This window comes from Egretta garzetta, unplaced genomic scaffold (assembly GCF_000687185.1).
Source record: "Egretta garzetta isolate BGI_Z169 unplaced genomic scaffold, ASM68718v1 scaffold175, whole genome shotgun sequence".
Lineage (NCBI taxonomy): Eukaryota > Metazoa > Chordata > Aves > Pelecaniformes > Ardeidae > Egretta > Egretta garzetta.
The window spans coordinates 887,057-899,094 of NW_009259860.1; the positions used below are offsets into that span (position 1 = coordinate 887,057).

Genomic DNA, 12,038 nt, shown 5'->3' on the forward strand with positions numbered 1-12,038 from the left:
AAAAAAAAAAGAGAAAGATTCACTTTCTGCAGACTTAGAAAGATTGAACCACCCTGGCTTAGGTCTACGAGAAAAGGATATTTCTGGAATGAACGAACTCTTTTGTAGCTTGTTTTTTTTTTTTTTTTTTTTTTTTTAAACAGAAACAAGAGCATAGACACATGTGCTTCCTTTTTCATAAAAATGTAGGAGAGAATTCAACGTCACATTGCCTCCTGCCCTGTTATGCTTCTGTTTCTGAGGCCACTGGGAGATATATACTACCCTATAAATACTGAGGAAGCTGTTCCCATAGCAAGTGTTAAGTGTTTAAAAGCTCTATGAATTTCTTTCGAGTACTATCCTTCTCCTATGCTTTTGCATGATATAAACAGCATGGAGAAGGGAACTGGATATGAGCACCAGGAGAAAATTAATCCAGTATGATGAGCTCAGGACTGTGTCTGGGGTCGTTTTGAGTTATAAACAATTTCAGACTATTGGGTTAGCTCTGGGAAAAAGGTCACTGTCCAGTTTCCCTAACACAGTCCTCAACGTTGAATGCAGTGCTCTGTTGGTCAAATAAAAAACCCAACTGAGCCCACAGAACACCTCTGCATGTATCTGGTCACTGCTGCACATGCCTTTTCTGATTTTTCTTACGTTGCATGGCAGTCTGGCTCACATAGGCTTTTAATGCCGTGTTCATACCACGGACAAAACAGACATAATTCTTGAGAAACAAGGATTATTTTATGGAGATAACTTGGAATTAAGCTATTGAATAGCCAAATGTAATCCAGCAAATAAATGAGGCCCTGATCCCAGATATGCTTATGTAGATACGTTTACAGTGACAAATAAGCAAGATGCTGACACAGCCAAAGTGCCAGAGTGACAGGTATTTAAACAGCACTGAGAAGGATAAATGCAGAAAATAAACACAGAGTAGATTTTTAAAAGCTGTTCAACATTTAAAATCTAAAATTTTCACAGCATGTACACAAACCATTTGGAAGCAAAGCTCAACAAGAATTCATATTAATTCACACATGTGAAGGAGACACATAATTGTGCCTTTCCAGTGTAAAAAGCCAATTTAAAGGAGCACTTACTTTTGAGATATTCAAAATTCATACTGTGTTGCAGAACAACACATATGTCTACAGCAGGGGAGAGTATAATGCTATGTGGTTTATACAGAGTGCATACAAATTCTGATTATCTACTTACAATTATTTGCATGCAAATGTGTCTGAACAATCCTGTCTCTGATTATTTTTTCACATTTGTCTCATTCTAAGACTATGCTTTCTGCCATCTGCTCTTCTACCTAGATAGCATTCCTTATATTTAATAGCAAACCATTGGGATTAGGGACTCTATTATATTACCATTTTAGTACTGTGCATAATATATTAGTACCTTTATCCTCAGTAGAAAAGAGAGGAGCACCTTTTTACCACAAAGCAACTGAAAAACAATTAATTATTCCTACAGGAAAAGACATTTGCCAAAAATGTTCACGAATACTATCATGTCTCAAGCAGCCTGGAGAATTCTGAATCTGTTCATGCACATTGCAGAAATAGTAACAATGAGGTGAAATTCCATTCCTAAATCTTTGTGAATTATTTCCTTTGACCTCTAATGTGTAGTTCTGCCTCAGCAATGGAACTCTTATGAGGGTTATTCCTTTCCTTCCTTCACACAAAATAGTTTTCCTTTCTTCCTTTCTTTCCTTCTCCTTCTTTCTCTCTTTCTCTTTTCTCTTTCTTTCCTCTTTCCCCCCTCCCCTTTCTCCTTTCCTCTCTCTATTCCTCCCTCCCTCCCTCCCTCCCTTCTTTCTTTTCTTCCTTCTTTTCTTCCTTCTTTTCTTCCTTCTTTTCTTCCTTCCTTCTTTCCTTCCTTCCTTTTCCTTCTCTTCCTCTCATTCTCTCCCTCTCTTGTTAGCAAACACAGACCCAGAGGTGCACTGTGCTCACCACTGCTCTGTGTGCCGTGCCCCATACCCAAGCAGTCACTCTTTGACAGAGAGAAGATTTTGTATAAGCACCTCTCACTGCTCCTCACAGGAACTGGATGTTATCTGTATAGGAATTCACAGATGTACACACAGAGACTTCAGCAGCTATTACACTGCTATCTGAATCTTTTAGGTTATGTGCTATTCAGTACTGGAAAAAGTGTTCCGGAATGGTAGAGCTGGTCTGATTAAACTCTAATGCTGCTGAGAAGGGCTGGGGGAAGGTTTGCAGGCTAGCACACATGCTTCCTTAGGTGGGTCTTCATCAGCATGACAGTACACCTCCCTTCAAACTGGCCAGACATGCCCTATCTCTCATCCCAAAACTTATATACCTCCATCTATGGTCCTGTAACCAGGCCCAGGCTGGGGTCCAGGATAAACTAACTCTGTCACTGGGACACTCTAATGCTACTTTGCTACTCTGAGTTGAAGCTGGGTGTGTGTTGGGGAAGCCCACATCTGTCCGTACGCATCCATGTAGACACCTCCGGATGACTTGAACACCTCAGTCCACCCTAGGTCTGAGCCACCATGCTCACCATGAAGGCGGACACGCTGCAGGTGTGGGTCTGGGAGGGAGCACTGTGCCAGGCTGGCACCACCATTGCCCCAGGGTTCATTTCCCTCTGCTGCAGAGCAGCATAAACCACTCCCGTTCAGAGCAGCGTGGATGGAGTCCTGTGCATAGCCAGCTAACACAGCCCAAGCAGCCTGAGTAGAGCCAGCTCTTCTCGTTCTCCCGCTCCTCCCAAGAAACTAGCTAGCTGAGATGGAGAATATACTGGCAACACATTTCCACAATCCTCTGTCCACCTCCACACAGCCAGAGCTGTGGTCTGAGCAAGCCTGATTTAACCCGAGAGGGAAGAAACAGCGGGGACAACCAGACTGACTGATAATTCAACTGCCTGAGAAAGAGCAGGGTGAAACCTAGCTTGCAAGAAACACATATTTCATTAGGAGGGGGAGATGGTACTTTACCAGAAGTGACAGCTTACGTTTATTTGCTGAGAGCTGTGACTTATACTGGCCTCGAACCAGCCGGCAGGTGGACCCATCACCATTGCAGACCCCACAGTTGTCTTCCTTGACAGCACTTCCCAGCTGGCGGTCACAGCCAACGATCTGGCAAGAAAGAAAGATGTGCAGTTCAATGTGAGCACCTATTGACTGACTGCTCGATCCATCTCTGCAACTAATTACTGCCAAATTTCTCTCTCAGCATCTCCAGAGGGCCATAAAGTACCTTAGCAATGAAAAAGGCTGAGCAAATCTGGCTGGGAGTCTGAACTGGATTCAGACGTGAGATAGCGAGCAGGTTAGTACTCAATGGCTTTTGCAGTCCAGAGAAAGAAAAGAGCATTGTTGGATGTTGTTTTTCTAGGGCATTGTGAACATTTTGTGGTCAGAGTCCTATCAGAAATTACACTTTCTTAGAGTTTCACAAAGAAAAAATGCCTGAAATAGGTAAGAAGACAGATAGGAAGCAGACAAATAGATAAAAGTAAAGAAAGAGCAGCACAGATAAACAGTAACATGGCTGAGATCTCAGTGAAATTTTACCTGCTATGCATTTGGGAAAACCATGTGGTTTTAATTATGTTTGACAATAATCCTATTCCACACTATCAATGCCTGTGTTCAGACATTGTTAAAGATCTGATAAAGAAGGAGGGAATGGTTAAAATGAAGGAACTGACAGTCAGAAATGCAATTACTTGCTCTGAATCTGGCTTTATGCTTATGTGCAAATTGTTGGTTCAAATTTTAAAAACTTGAACAGATAAACTAGGTTTCTCAGCAAAACCCAATAGTTCCCAAGAGAATCAAATATAAACTTATAATTAAATACATTTAAAATTAAACAAAGGGAATATAAATTTATTTAGCACAGTGCTAATGTAGGCCTTCTGTTTGAACTTTGAGTTCTGCATTGAAGTTATGAATTTTGCACATAAATAATTGAAATCTAAGAAATTAAGCAAGTCCATACACTTCTATAATTATCTTTATACATACTAGAAAATGAAAGTACTTCTAGCATTCTGGCATGCAAAGTAAGCAATGAAAAAATGTTGCTGTATAAATTCAGCTTCTAAAGAGTTTGTGCTCAGACCCTTAGCCAAACAGGGAATATATATAAACACAGGGAATTTTAAATAAAGTGCTTATTTCAGCTTTAAATTTTCCTGCATCTGTGAGTTTCAGTTAAATCAGAGAGCTGGGTCCCAGAAACTGATAAGAGCAAATAGGGCATTTATCATCCAGGCTCATTAAAACTGCATGTGTAACTTTCCCACTTAAACTTCCAGACTAGTATTTGTGAAAGCCTAGATGTGCAGAATTGCAGATCCCTTCTAGGGTGAGATGTACTTCTGGGTTTGACACTTTCACTTCACTTGCCTGTGAAAATGCAGGCTTTGATTAATATCCAGTATTTACTTTTAGCAATTCAATTCCCATTTCTAACATCACTATTTTATTAGTGGCATGGTAGCAGTTTCCTTGGTTATCTGTCATATTGATAGTATAATAAATTTAATTTAAATCATTAGAGGTTTAGATTCAGGCTTGATGAAAGCTACCACCAAATTTCTTTGACTTTACCCACTTCTACTGGGTCAGTCTCCTATGCTTCTGCATGATATTATGATGTCTCCAGGGGAATTAATGAGAGCTAGTGGAGTAACAGTCAAGCATAAAAGATACGTTTCCCTGAAAACCTAGTTCTACCAAGACTGCAAGGGACATTTTATCACATTAGAAACACCATGACAAATAGTGGTTAGATAGACAGCTGAAGCAAAGTTAAGATTATCTTGGCTGTGACTACTTCATACAGAGCTTCCAAGTACAGATATATAAATTATATCAGTGTTATCATGCAAGATTTAGGTCTATTTTTTTCTGAATAAAAATACCCCTACAGGAGCTGAACCATCTTTGATATACACAGACTGGTTTGCTTTAACTTTCGTGAATGTCTCTGTATAGACAAGACGTGAAGAAAATCACTTGCATGATCTGAAAACTATATGACATAACGCCTACAAGTCAGATGAATTTCCTTCGAGTGCATTACAGCTCACTAGCACCCACAGTGAGAAGGGCCCTCCTGAGGAACCCAGTTCTCAGAGGAAAGGCCAGAATTCCCTTTCATATTTGCTCATAACATAATTTATATTCACTCAACAGTTCAGTCTAGAGTGTTATCCAAATCTGCATGCCTTCGCCTATTTTGAAAAGAACACGTGAAGTGCCTGGATGTGAAAAAGGCTGGATCTTAAATCCAGATATGAGGCAATCAATTTCAAAACCAGCCTCTACTACTTTAAAGCCTTTTTAACTTTATGAATCATCAGCTCACACATTGCCATGGGCTGTACTCTGATTAAAGTTAATTTATAAATTGACCAATTTGGAGATAGCTCACAACTTGTAAAGGAAACATCCAGGAAAATCTCAAGTGTGAAAGGAAGTTACATTGAAGTTCATTGCTCTTTTTGAGATGGACATCCATTACCAGCGTATAGCATAAAAGTAATTCATTTGCTGAAATGCTGTATTTCAAATGGAAGTACGAGCAAAATGGAGACTTCTTGTGAACACCAAAACTTATGTTAGAGAATGTGTTTTAATATTCCTATACTTGGCAGTCTCTCAAGATAATTTTATGCTATTAGAAATTTTGATGAAATTAAATAAATTTCCCATTTTTTCCCAAGGTTTCTGCAGGGATTTGGCTTTACTCTGTTAGATTATCTGTCTTAATAGATATCCAGAGCTCTGGGAATATGTATGAAATTTTCATTAAAAACCCTTATGAGTGATTAACTAATGCCTGAAATAAAAAATGTTCCCAAGTTCATTGCTTTTTTCTTTCCCCCCCCCCCCCCTTCACTACCTAAGAAAATCCTTCTTCCATCTTTTGGAGTTAATTACGTTCACTAAAAAGGTTGGTAGTGTTTGCAGTGGAGTCACTGATGCTTCAAAATGAAAAACACTCTTCCAGATCTCTTACATTACTTCTTAGTAGCTCTTACATGAAAACATTATATAGGCTGGACTCTTACGGAAGTAAAAGATCAGACAAGGAACTGTTAAATTACTCCTGAAAAAATACACAGTTCATGAGAATAATAACTTTTGTCTCTATGAACAGAAGAAACATAAGTCTGGCTGAGTTGAGATGAGAATATGTCATTTCCATAACATTATTTTCACTTTCTGTGAAGGCTGCAGAGAATTCACTGCAAAAAAATGAAGGTATGGGTGAAAATATGTCACCATCCCCCCAGAAATCTGCAGAGAGTTAGCAAGGAATAGGAAGGCAGAACTGGATGTTTCAGCATGAACAAAACACAGAGAGGAGGTTTTAGAATGGCTGCTATCAGGGACACCAAAGATGAAACAGACTAGGAGAGACCCAGCTATCAGAAAAAGTAGATTCACTTAGGCTGCAGAGCTAGAAAAGCCTGCCAAGACACTGGCCTGTGAGCATAATGACTAGGGATGGTTGAGGACCCATCATGAAAATAAGCACCACGGAAGACACTGCTTGATCAGCTTGGTGGGCAAAGGAGTGAATAGGAATATTGTACCTCTAATCTACGACTCAGAGTAATGGTTTGGTGGACACGATTTGAAAGAAAATACTGACATTTTGAATCAGAGGCCTGGGGAATATTTCACTCCCTGAAAAGCTTTGAAATGTCAGCTCCTCGTCTTGGTTTGAAACTAGAACCAATGTTGAAATTCTGAAGTTTCTGTGGGATGGAAACTTCCTTTTCCAATGCATTCTAGTCCTGATCTTAATATATCCTGGGGGGGTTTAGGGATATGAAGTCTTTTTCAATCCATTATGGGCTGGGAAGGAAGCCCCCACCAGGAACGAAAATGGATTACTGCAACAAGTTGTGCCTGGAAATGTTCTGAAGTAAGCAGTTTTCATACTCATTTCTATTACATGTTAAGCTGCCTCCCCTTAAAGCAGGGTAATGAAGCACAGACTTTCCACACTGAAATCTTTTGAGTTTCAAATTGCTGAAGTGTGGTCAAAGGCTTGAACTGCAGATTGTTACCGCACAAAATGTAAGCAGCTCCATCCAGTTCCCTGACAATCCGAAACCCCATTAAAATCAAGAAAATGCACTTATAAGTTCAATAGGCTTTGGGTGAAGCTCTTGCATATTTCTAAAGGTGTTCCTAGAGAACTCATTGCTATTGTGGTTAAATGCCCTTATAGCAGATCATGCAGAGCTCTGGAGGTCTCTCAGTATATGGATGATGTCAGCCATCAGTACCAGAGTGAGGAAATCACAGGTGAGTACCAACTCCCTGCCCAGTTCTTTACCATCTCTAAAGTGAGCTGATCTTTTATTCTCCTTATACGTTTAGCTTAAAAAAGTTAGCAACAAAAAGCCGGAATAATAACAGCTAATCCTTAGCTGGCCAAGCCTGTATTGTTTTCTGGCATAAGATACCACAGTTCTGCTCAGAGGTAAAGATTCCATATTACGTTTTAGGCTGAAGTCCCATACTTCATGCTGAGTTTGAATCTCTCCGCACCACCCCCCACCCCGCCCCTAATCCACTGACAGCCAGTGAGTTGGCAAAACAGGAAAATAGGGATATTCCTGACTCTGAGATACATATGCAAAATAATTTTTACAGGACACTGCAAGAAAAAAGATCGTCATCAAATTGCAAAGCAACTGCTTATGTATAGTTTAAAGGTATCAGGCTGAAACTCCCACAACAGGAGTTGGAACTAACTCGCTGAGTGCGTGCACGAATGTTATGTTTGTATGTGTTCCCCTTGTGGACTCGAACTCTGGCTCAGTTTAGCAGATTTTTCCAGAAATAAAACTGGACCAGCAATGACAGGTTCTGCTTCAGCCCTGCTAGCCTGGAAATGCCCTGAAGTAATAAGTTTTCATAATAATTTCTATTCGGTATTAAGAAACTCTGGGCAGGAAATAATGTAATAAAACAAGTTTGCAAATCTAGCCAATTATAAATAAATCTCTCTGTTTTTCAAAAGGCATGTCTACAGTTCAAACACAGGAAGTTCTGAGAATCCGAGAAAAACAAAGTTGCCCTTAACATGGATACTAATGTGGGGCTCAATCTGGGACTTGTGTTGATTGTCACTCTCAGCTGAGGAAAGTTTTGGATCGGAGCCACTGTTTCAACTGGGTCCAAAACCCTGTTTTACAATCAGGATGAAGAGCTGTTGTACTCTTTAAATTCTTGTGGAGAGAACAAGCTCCAGGCTGTACAGCAAACTGAAAGCGGACTGGTGTCTGTGATACAGGGACTCGCAACCCCTGCCAGAGTGGTATCTGCCCTTCAGTTCACTGACGCCTTATGATGACTCACAGCCTCAGCATTTTTCTGGCACAGCCTGATGACATTAACCTGTGACATGGGGTCTTGTGCAGCACTCTCCTGGTTTCGGCTGGGATAGAGTTAATGCTATCCCAGATGAAACCAGGACAAGCACCAAGCACCAGGCAGCATCCTCCTTCGTCCTAAGGAATTTAGGTGCAAGCATATCACGATCAGCAGCTATAATTGAAAACCGTAAGATGATTTGCACAATGGCAAGGCAATTTGTACCTGTGCTAGTCACACCCAGTGACATGTGCAATCAATGTACTCGCTTGGCACTTGAGCCAAACACAACTTGCAACTGTTCAGGCAGTGTAAACAAACTTCAGTCACCAACCAGTAGCCAAATTGTTAAATACAACTACTGGAGTGACTGAGATCCACCTTCCAACACACTAAGCATGAGGCTGGCCAGCTCAGTGATTTGTTGTTGCTTGTTGCTTTATCTATTGCTCATCCACTGAAACCAATTTGTGGATCCTGTTTGGTACCTGTCCCATCAGCCTAGCCTTCCCAGCTAGCCAGGGTTCTCTGGTATTAATATTTTTAAACCCAGACCAAGACCCTCACAGAGCCTCACCCAACCACTGCGGCAGACACAATACACTAAGAATCAGTGGTTCACTCAAAGCTCTAGTAGCAAACAGCAAACACCCAGCAGCAGAAGGAACTCAAGAGAAATTCCTATTTCTCAGGTTTCCCTTGGGGAAAAGAATAAATGTGACCTCATTCTGAAACCACCCTTGATTTAAAAAGAAGCAATTAAATCAATTTAAAAGCTACAACTTCTAAATGAGGATTTATAGAGGCATTAATATCTTGGATGTGGGAAAAAGGCAACTCCTATCCTTATATGCAAATTTCATTTGAAGGAATCTTTCTACATAAAAAGATTGAATTTTTCATGTTCTTTCACACATAATCAACCAATTTATCATGTGGGTCAACACAGAAGAGCCCACAGATATGGAAACAAAGCCGTATCTCGTTCATTCTCTGATGATACAGAAATCCAGAGGCTGACATTCTGTAAGGATCAACATTTAAACAGAATTAAGTTCCAAGAGTTTATGAACAGATGACAAAAGGAAGAAAAGAGGCTTTTCTGATTATTCGTATTCACTTAGCCATTTCATTTACACTTTTCTTTGTTTTGGCTGGATTTGGGTTCTTATGTCCATATTCTGCCAAAGCAAGAATGAGTTTCTGGTTTATTCTTTCATGCTTGTGCTGTTACTGATGGAGGAGAACAAAAAACCCTAACATTTTTTTAGTCAGTGCTCTATAGAAGGTTGTTATTGAAATGCTTGATTTTCTCCAGAAGAACCTCACATATTATCTGGATAGGTAACTTATTCAGCATTTCCAGGGGAAAGATTTGCCAGGTTTTGTAGATGAAGAAAATACTACAACAGAAGGTGATTGCAGAGGCCATTATAAATCAAAACTCACCAACACAGCTTTCCTTCAGCTTCCTCAGAACAACGTGCTTGAGAAACGAAAAGTAAATTCAGCGAAGTCTGCCCTCTGGACCTATTCTCTTCTCCTAGACTATGTAGCACTGAACTGTAAAAGCACTTAATTGGCACTTGTGACACATGGCATTTGACTGTGATCCTTTGTCAGCTCTGGTGACTGCATGACATGCTTGATATTGCCACTCAGACTTCTCTTCTGTTGGGTATGCAAGCTTCCTTCTCTCAGACAGGCTTCTTTTGTTGACAGGAGCCAGTCCTCTGTTGTCTGGATCAATGGGGATCCAGCTGCAGTGCCTTGCTACTAACAGTGCCAGCAGAGAGTTTCTGGCACTTCAGGCAGACATGTAATCTGTGTTATCGAGGAACAGACTTCACCCACAGTTCAAATACTTGAGAGAGCCTGCATGTCCCCAAGCCACTGCTGCAACTGCTTTGTCTATAAGGTATTCCAACCTGCTGCTCAGTGCATAAGAGGAGTGCGTGCAGGCTCCTTGAGAAGACATGATGACAGAGGAAATGAGCTAAAATGCCTGCAGCCCTCCTGTCCTGGGTATTCACAGTAACTAGAAGCCTTGCCATGGTCTTCAGTGAGAACCACACATCTGTTCTGGTGGGGACTCTCAAAACTGCCCAGATCGTGCAGACATGTTGCCATCTTCATACAGCACTAAACACGCTGAGCCACTCCACACACCTCAGGTTTTTGGGTGTGCTAAGGAAATATGTGGGCACAGATGACTCCCTGGTAACTGTAACAGAACTCTTCAGAGTCTCCAAACTACTCTTTTGAATCTTTTCTTTTTGCTAAGCCCCCAAATTACAATGTGCTTCCCCCACAGCAAAGGGAGGTGTTCTGTGTGCTGCTGGTCAAAGATATCCACAGTAGACAGTTTGGCTGCCTGGAGTAACAGCAGGACCATAAAGTGGAAAACTGATAGCTCAGGGCAGGGGAGTGGAGTTTTAGTAATGCAAATGCAGATTCTTTCACACAATAAACATATCCCCATTTCCTTGCCACTCTCTGCCGCAAAAATGTTGTTACCTGACATGATGATAGCGATTTAAGCATTTGGCTATTACACTTATGAGCCATTAGGTTCTCCACCCCACTCCTTTCTGCGTGCTGCAAAGATGTCATGCTGGGGGAAAAATCTGCTTCTTTCATCTCAGAACAATGATACTCATCAACAAGAAAACAAAATTAACATTTTTTATCTACAGAACATTAGGCAGATGAGGATGAGGAGTATTAGACAAAAAAATTCAAACAGCAATTCAGCTGATCAGCCTGACACAGCTTCAAAGCACCTGACCATCAGAAACCAAGAATTCAGTACTTTCTGAAATGTTATCTCCCCAGAAGGCATCTAGGTTTCAATACACTCTAAAAAAAAAAGGTGGATTCGTCTTGAGAATTTAGGCCCAGGAGCTTGGTGCAGATATCAGAAACTGAAAAGCCATTATAATCATCAAGCCAAAAGGCTGGTCTAAATTGAAAGAGAGCTTAGAACTGATCGTGTTATAGTGCCTTCTACATGTCTGAGGAAAAATAACCACCCTCTTGCCTAAATAATACAGTTGTTATTACACCTTTTGCATTTTTCTTCTGGTGCTCAGAAAAGAAAAAAAAAAAAAAAAAGACAGCTACGGACAGGAGCCAGAAATAGCTGAACTGCCAAAGACTGAAATCCCAGCAACATGTAAATACCTAAACTTTTTTTTGCCCAATGCTTTCCTTTGTTTTAACCTGAATTCTGTCATACGCTTGGCAGAAGAAAAAGATCATTACTAGAAGCTGTCATGAGGGACTGAATGCCTCTAAAAATGAATACACACTGGTAGAAACACAAATGATGCCTGTTTGTAAAGAATTAACAGAACAAAGGCCATTCATTTATCTACTTTGCCATCAAATGGGCAAATGACAGGCACTTTCAGTCCTCTTGTGTGAATGTAAAACAGCAACATAGGTAAAAATATTTATCTGAAAATTATTGTCTCTCAGAGTTTTCACAGTTAGATAATATGCTAAAGTGCAGAAAAATAGGATCTTGTCAAAATAAGCACATGACCTCCAGTGTTACCAGCAGGAAGCATGGATGAGAATATTCTCTAATATTAGAGCTATGAGAGTTGCAGGGGGGAAAAATGTAGGGCAT

General features: G+C 40.5%; 1 protein-coding gene across 1 annotated transcript in view; it reads right to left on the reverse strand.

The window, feature by feature from the left end:
* ADAMTSL1 (ADAMTS like 1) overlaps positions 1-12,038 on the reverse strand; it is a 346,871-nt gene that overhangs the window by 129,514 nt on the left and 205,319 nt on the right. The window contains exon 6 of the mRNA XM_035895578.1: positions 3,007-3,133. Within this exon, the coding sequence (XP_035751471.1) occupies positions 3,007-3,133 (127 nt within the window). The remainder of the gene's footprint in view (positions 1-3,006; positions 3,134-12,038) is intronic.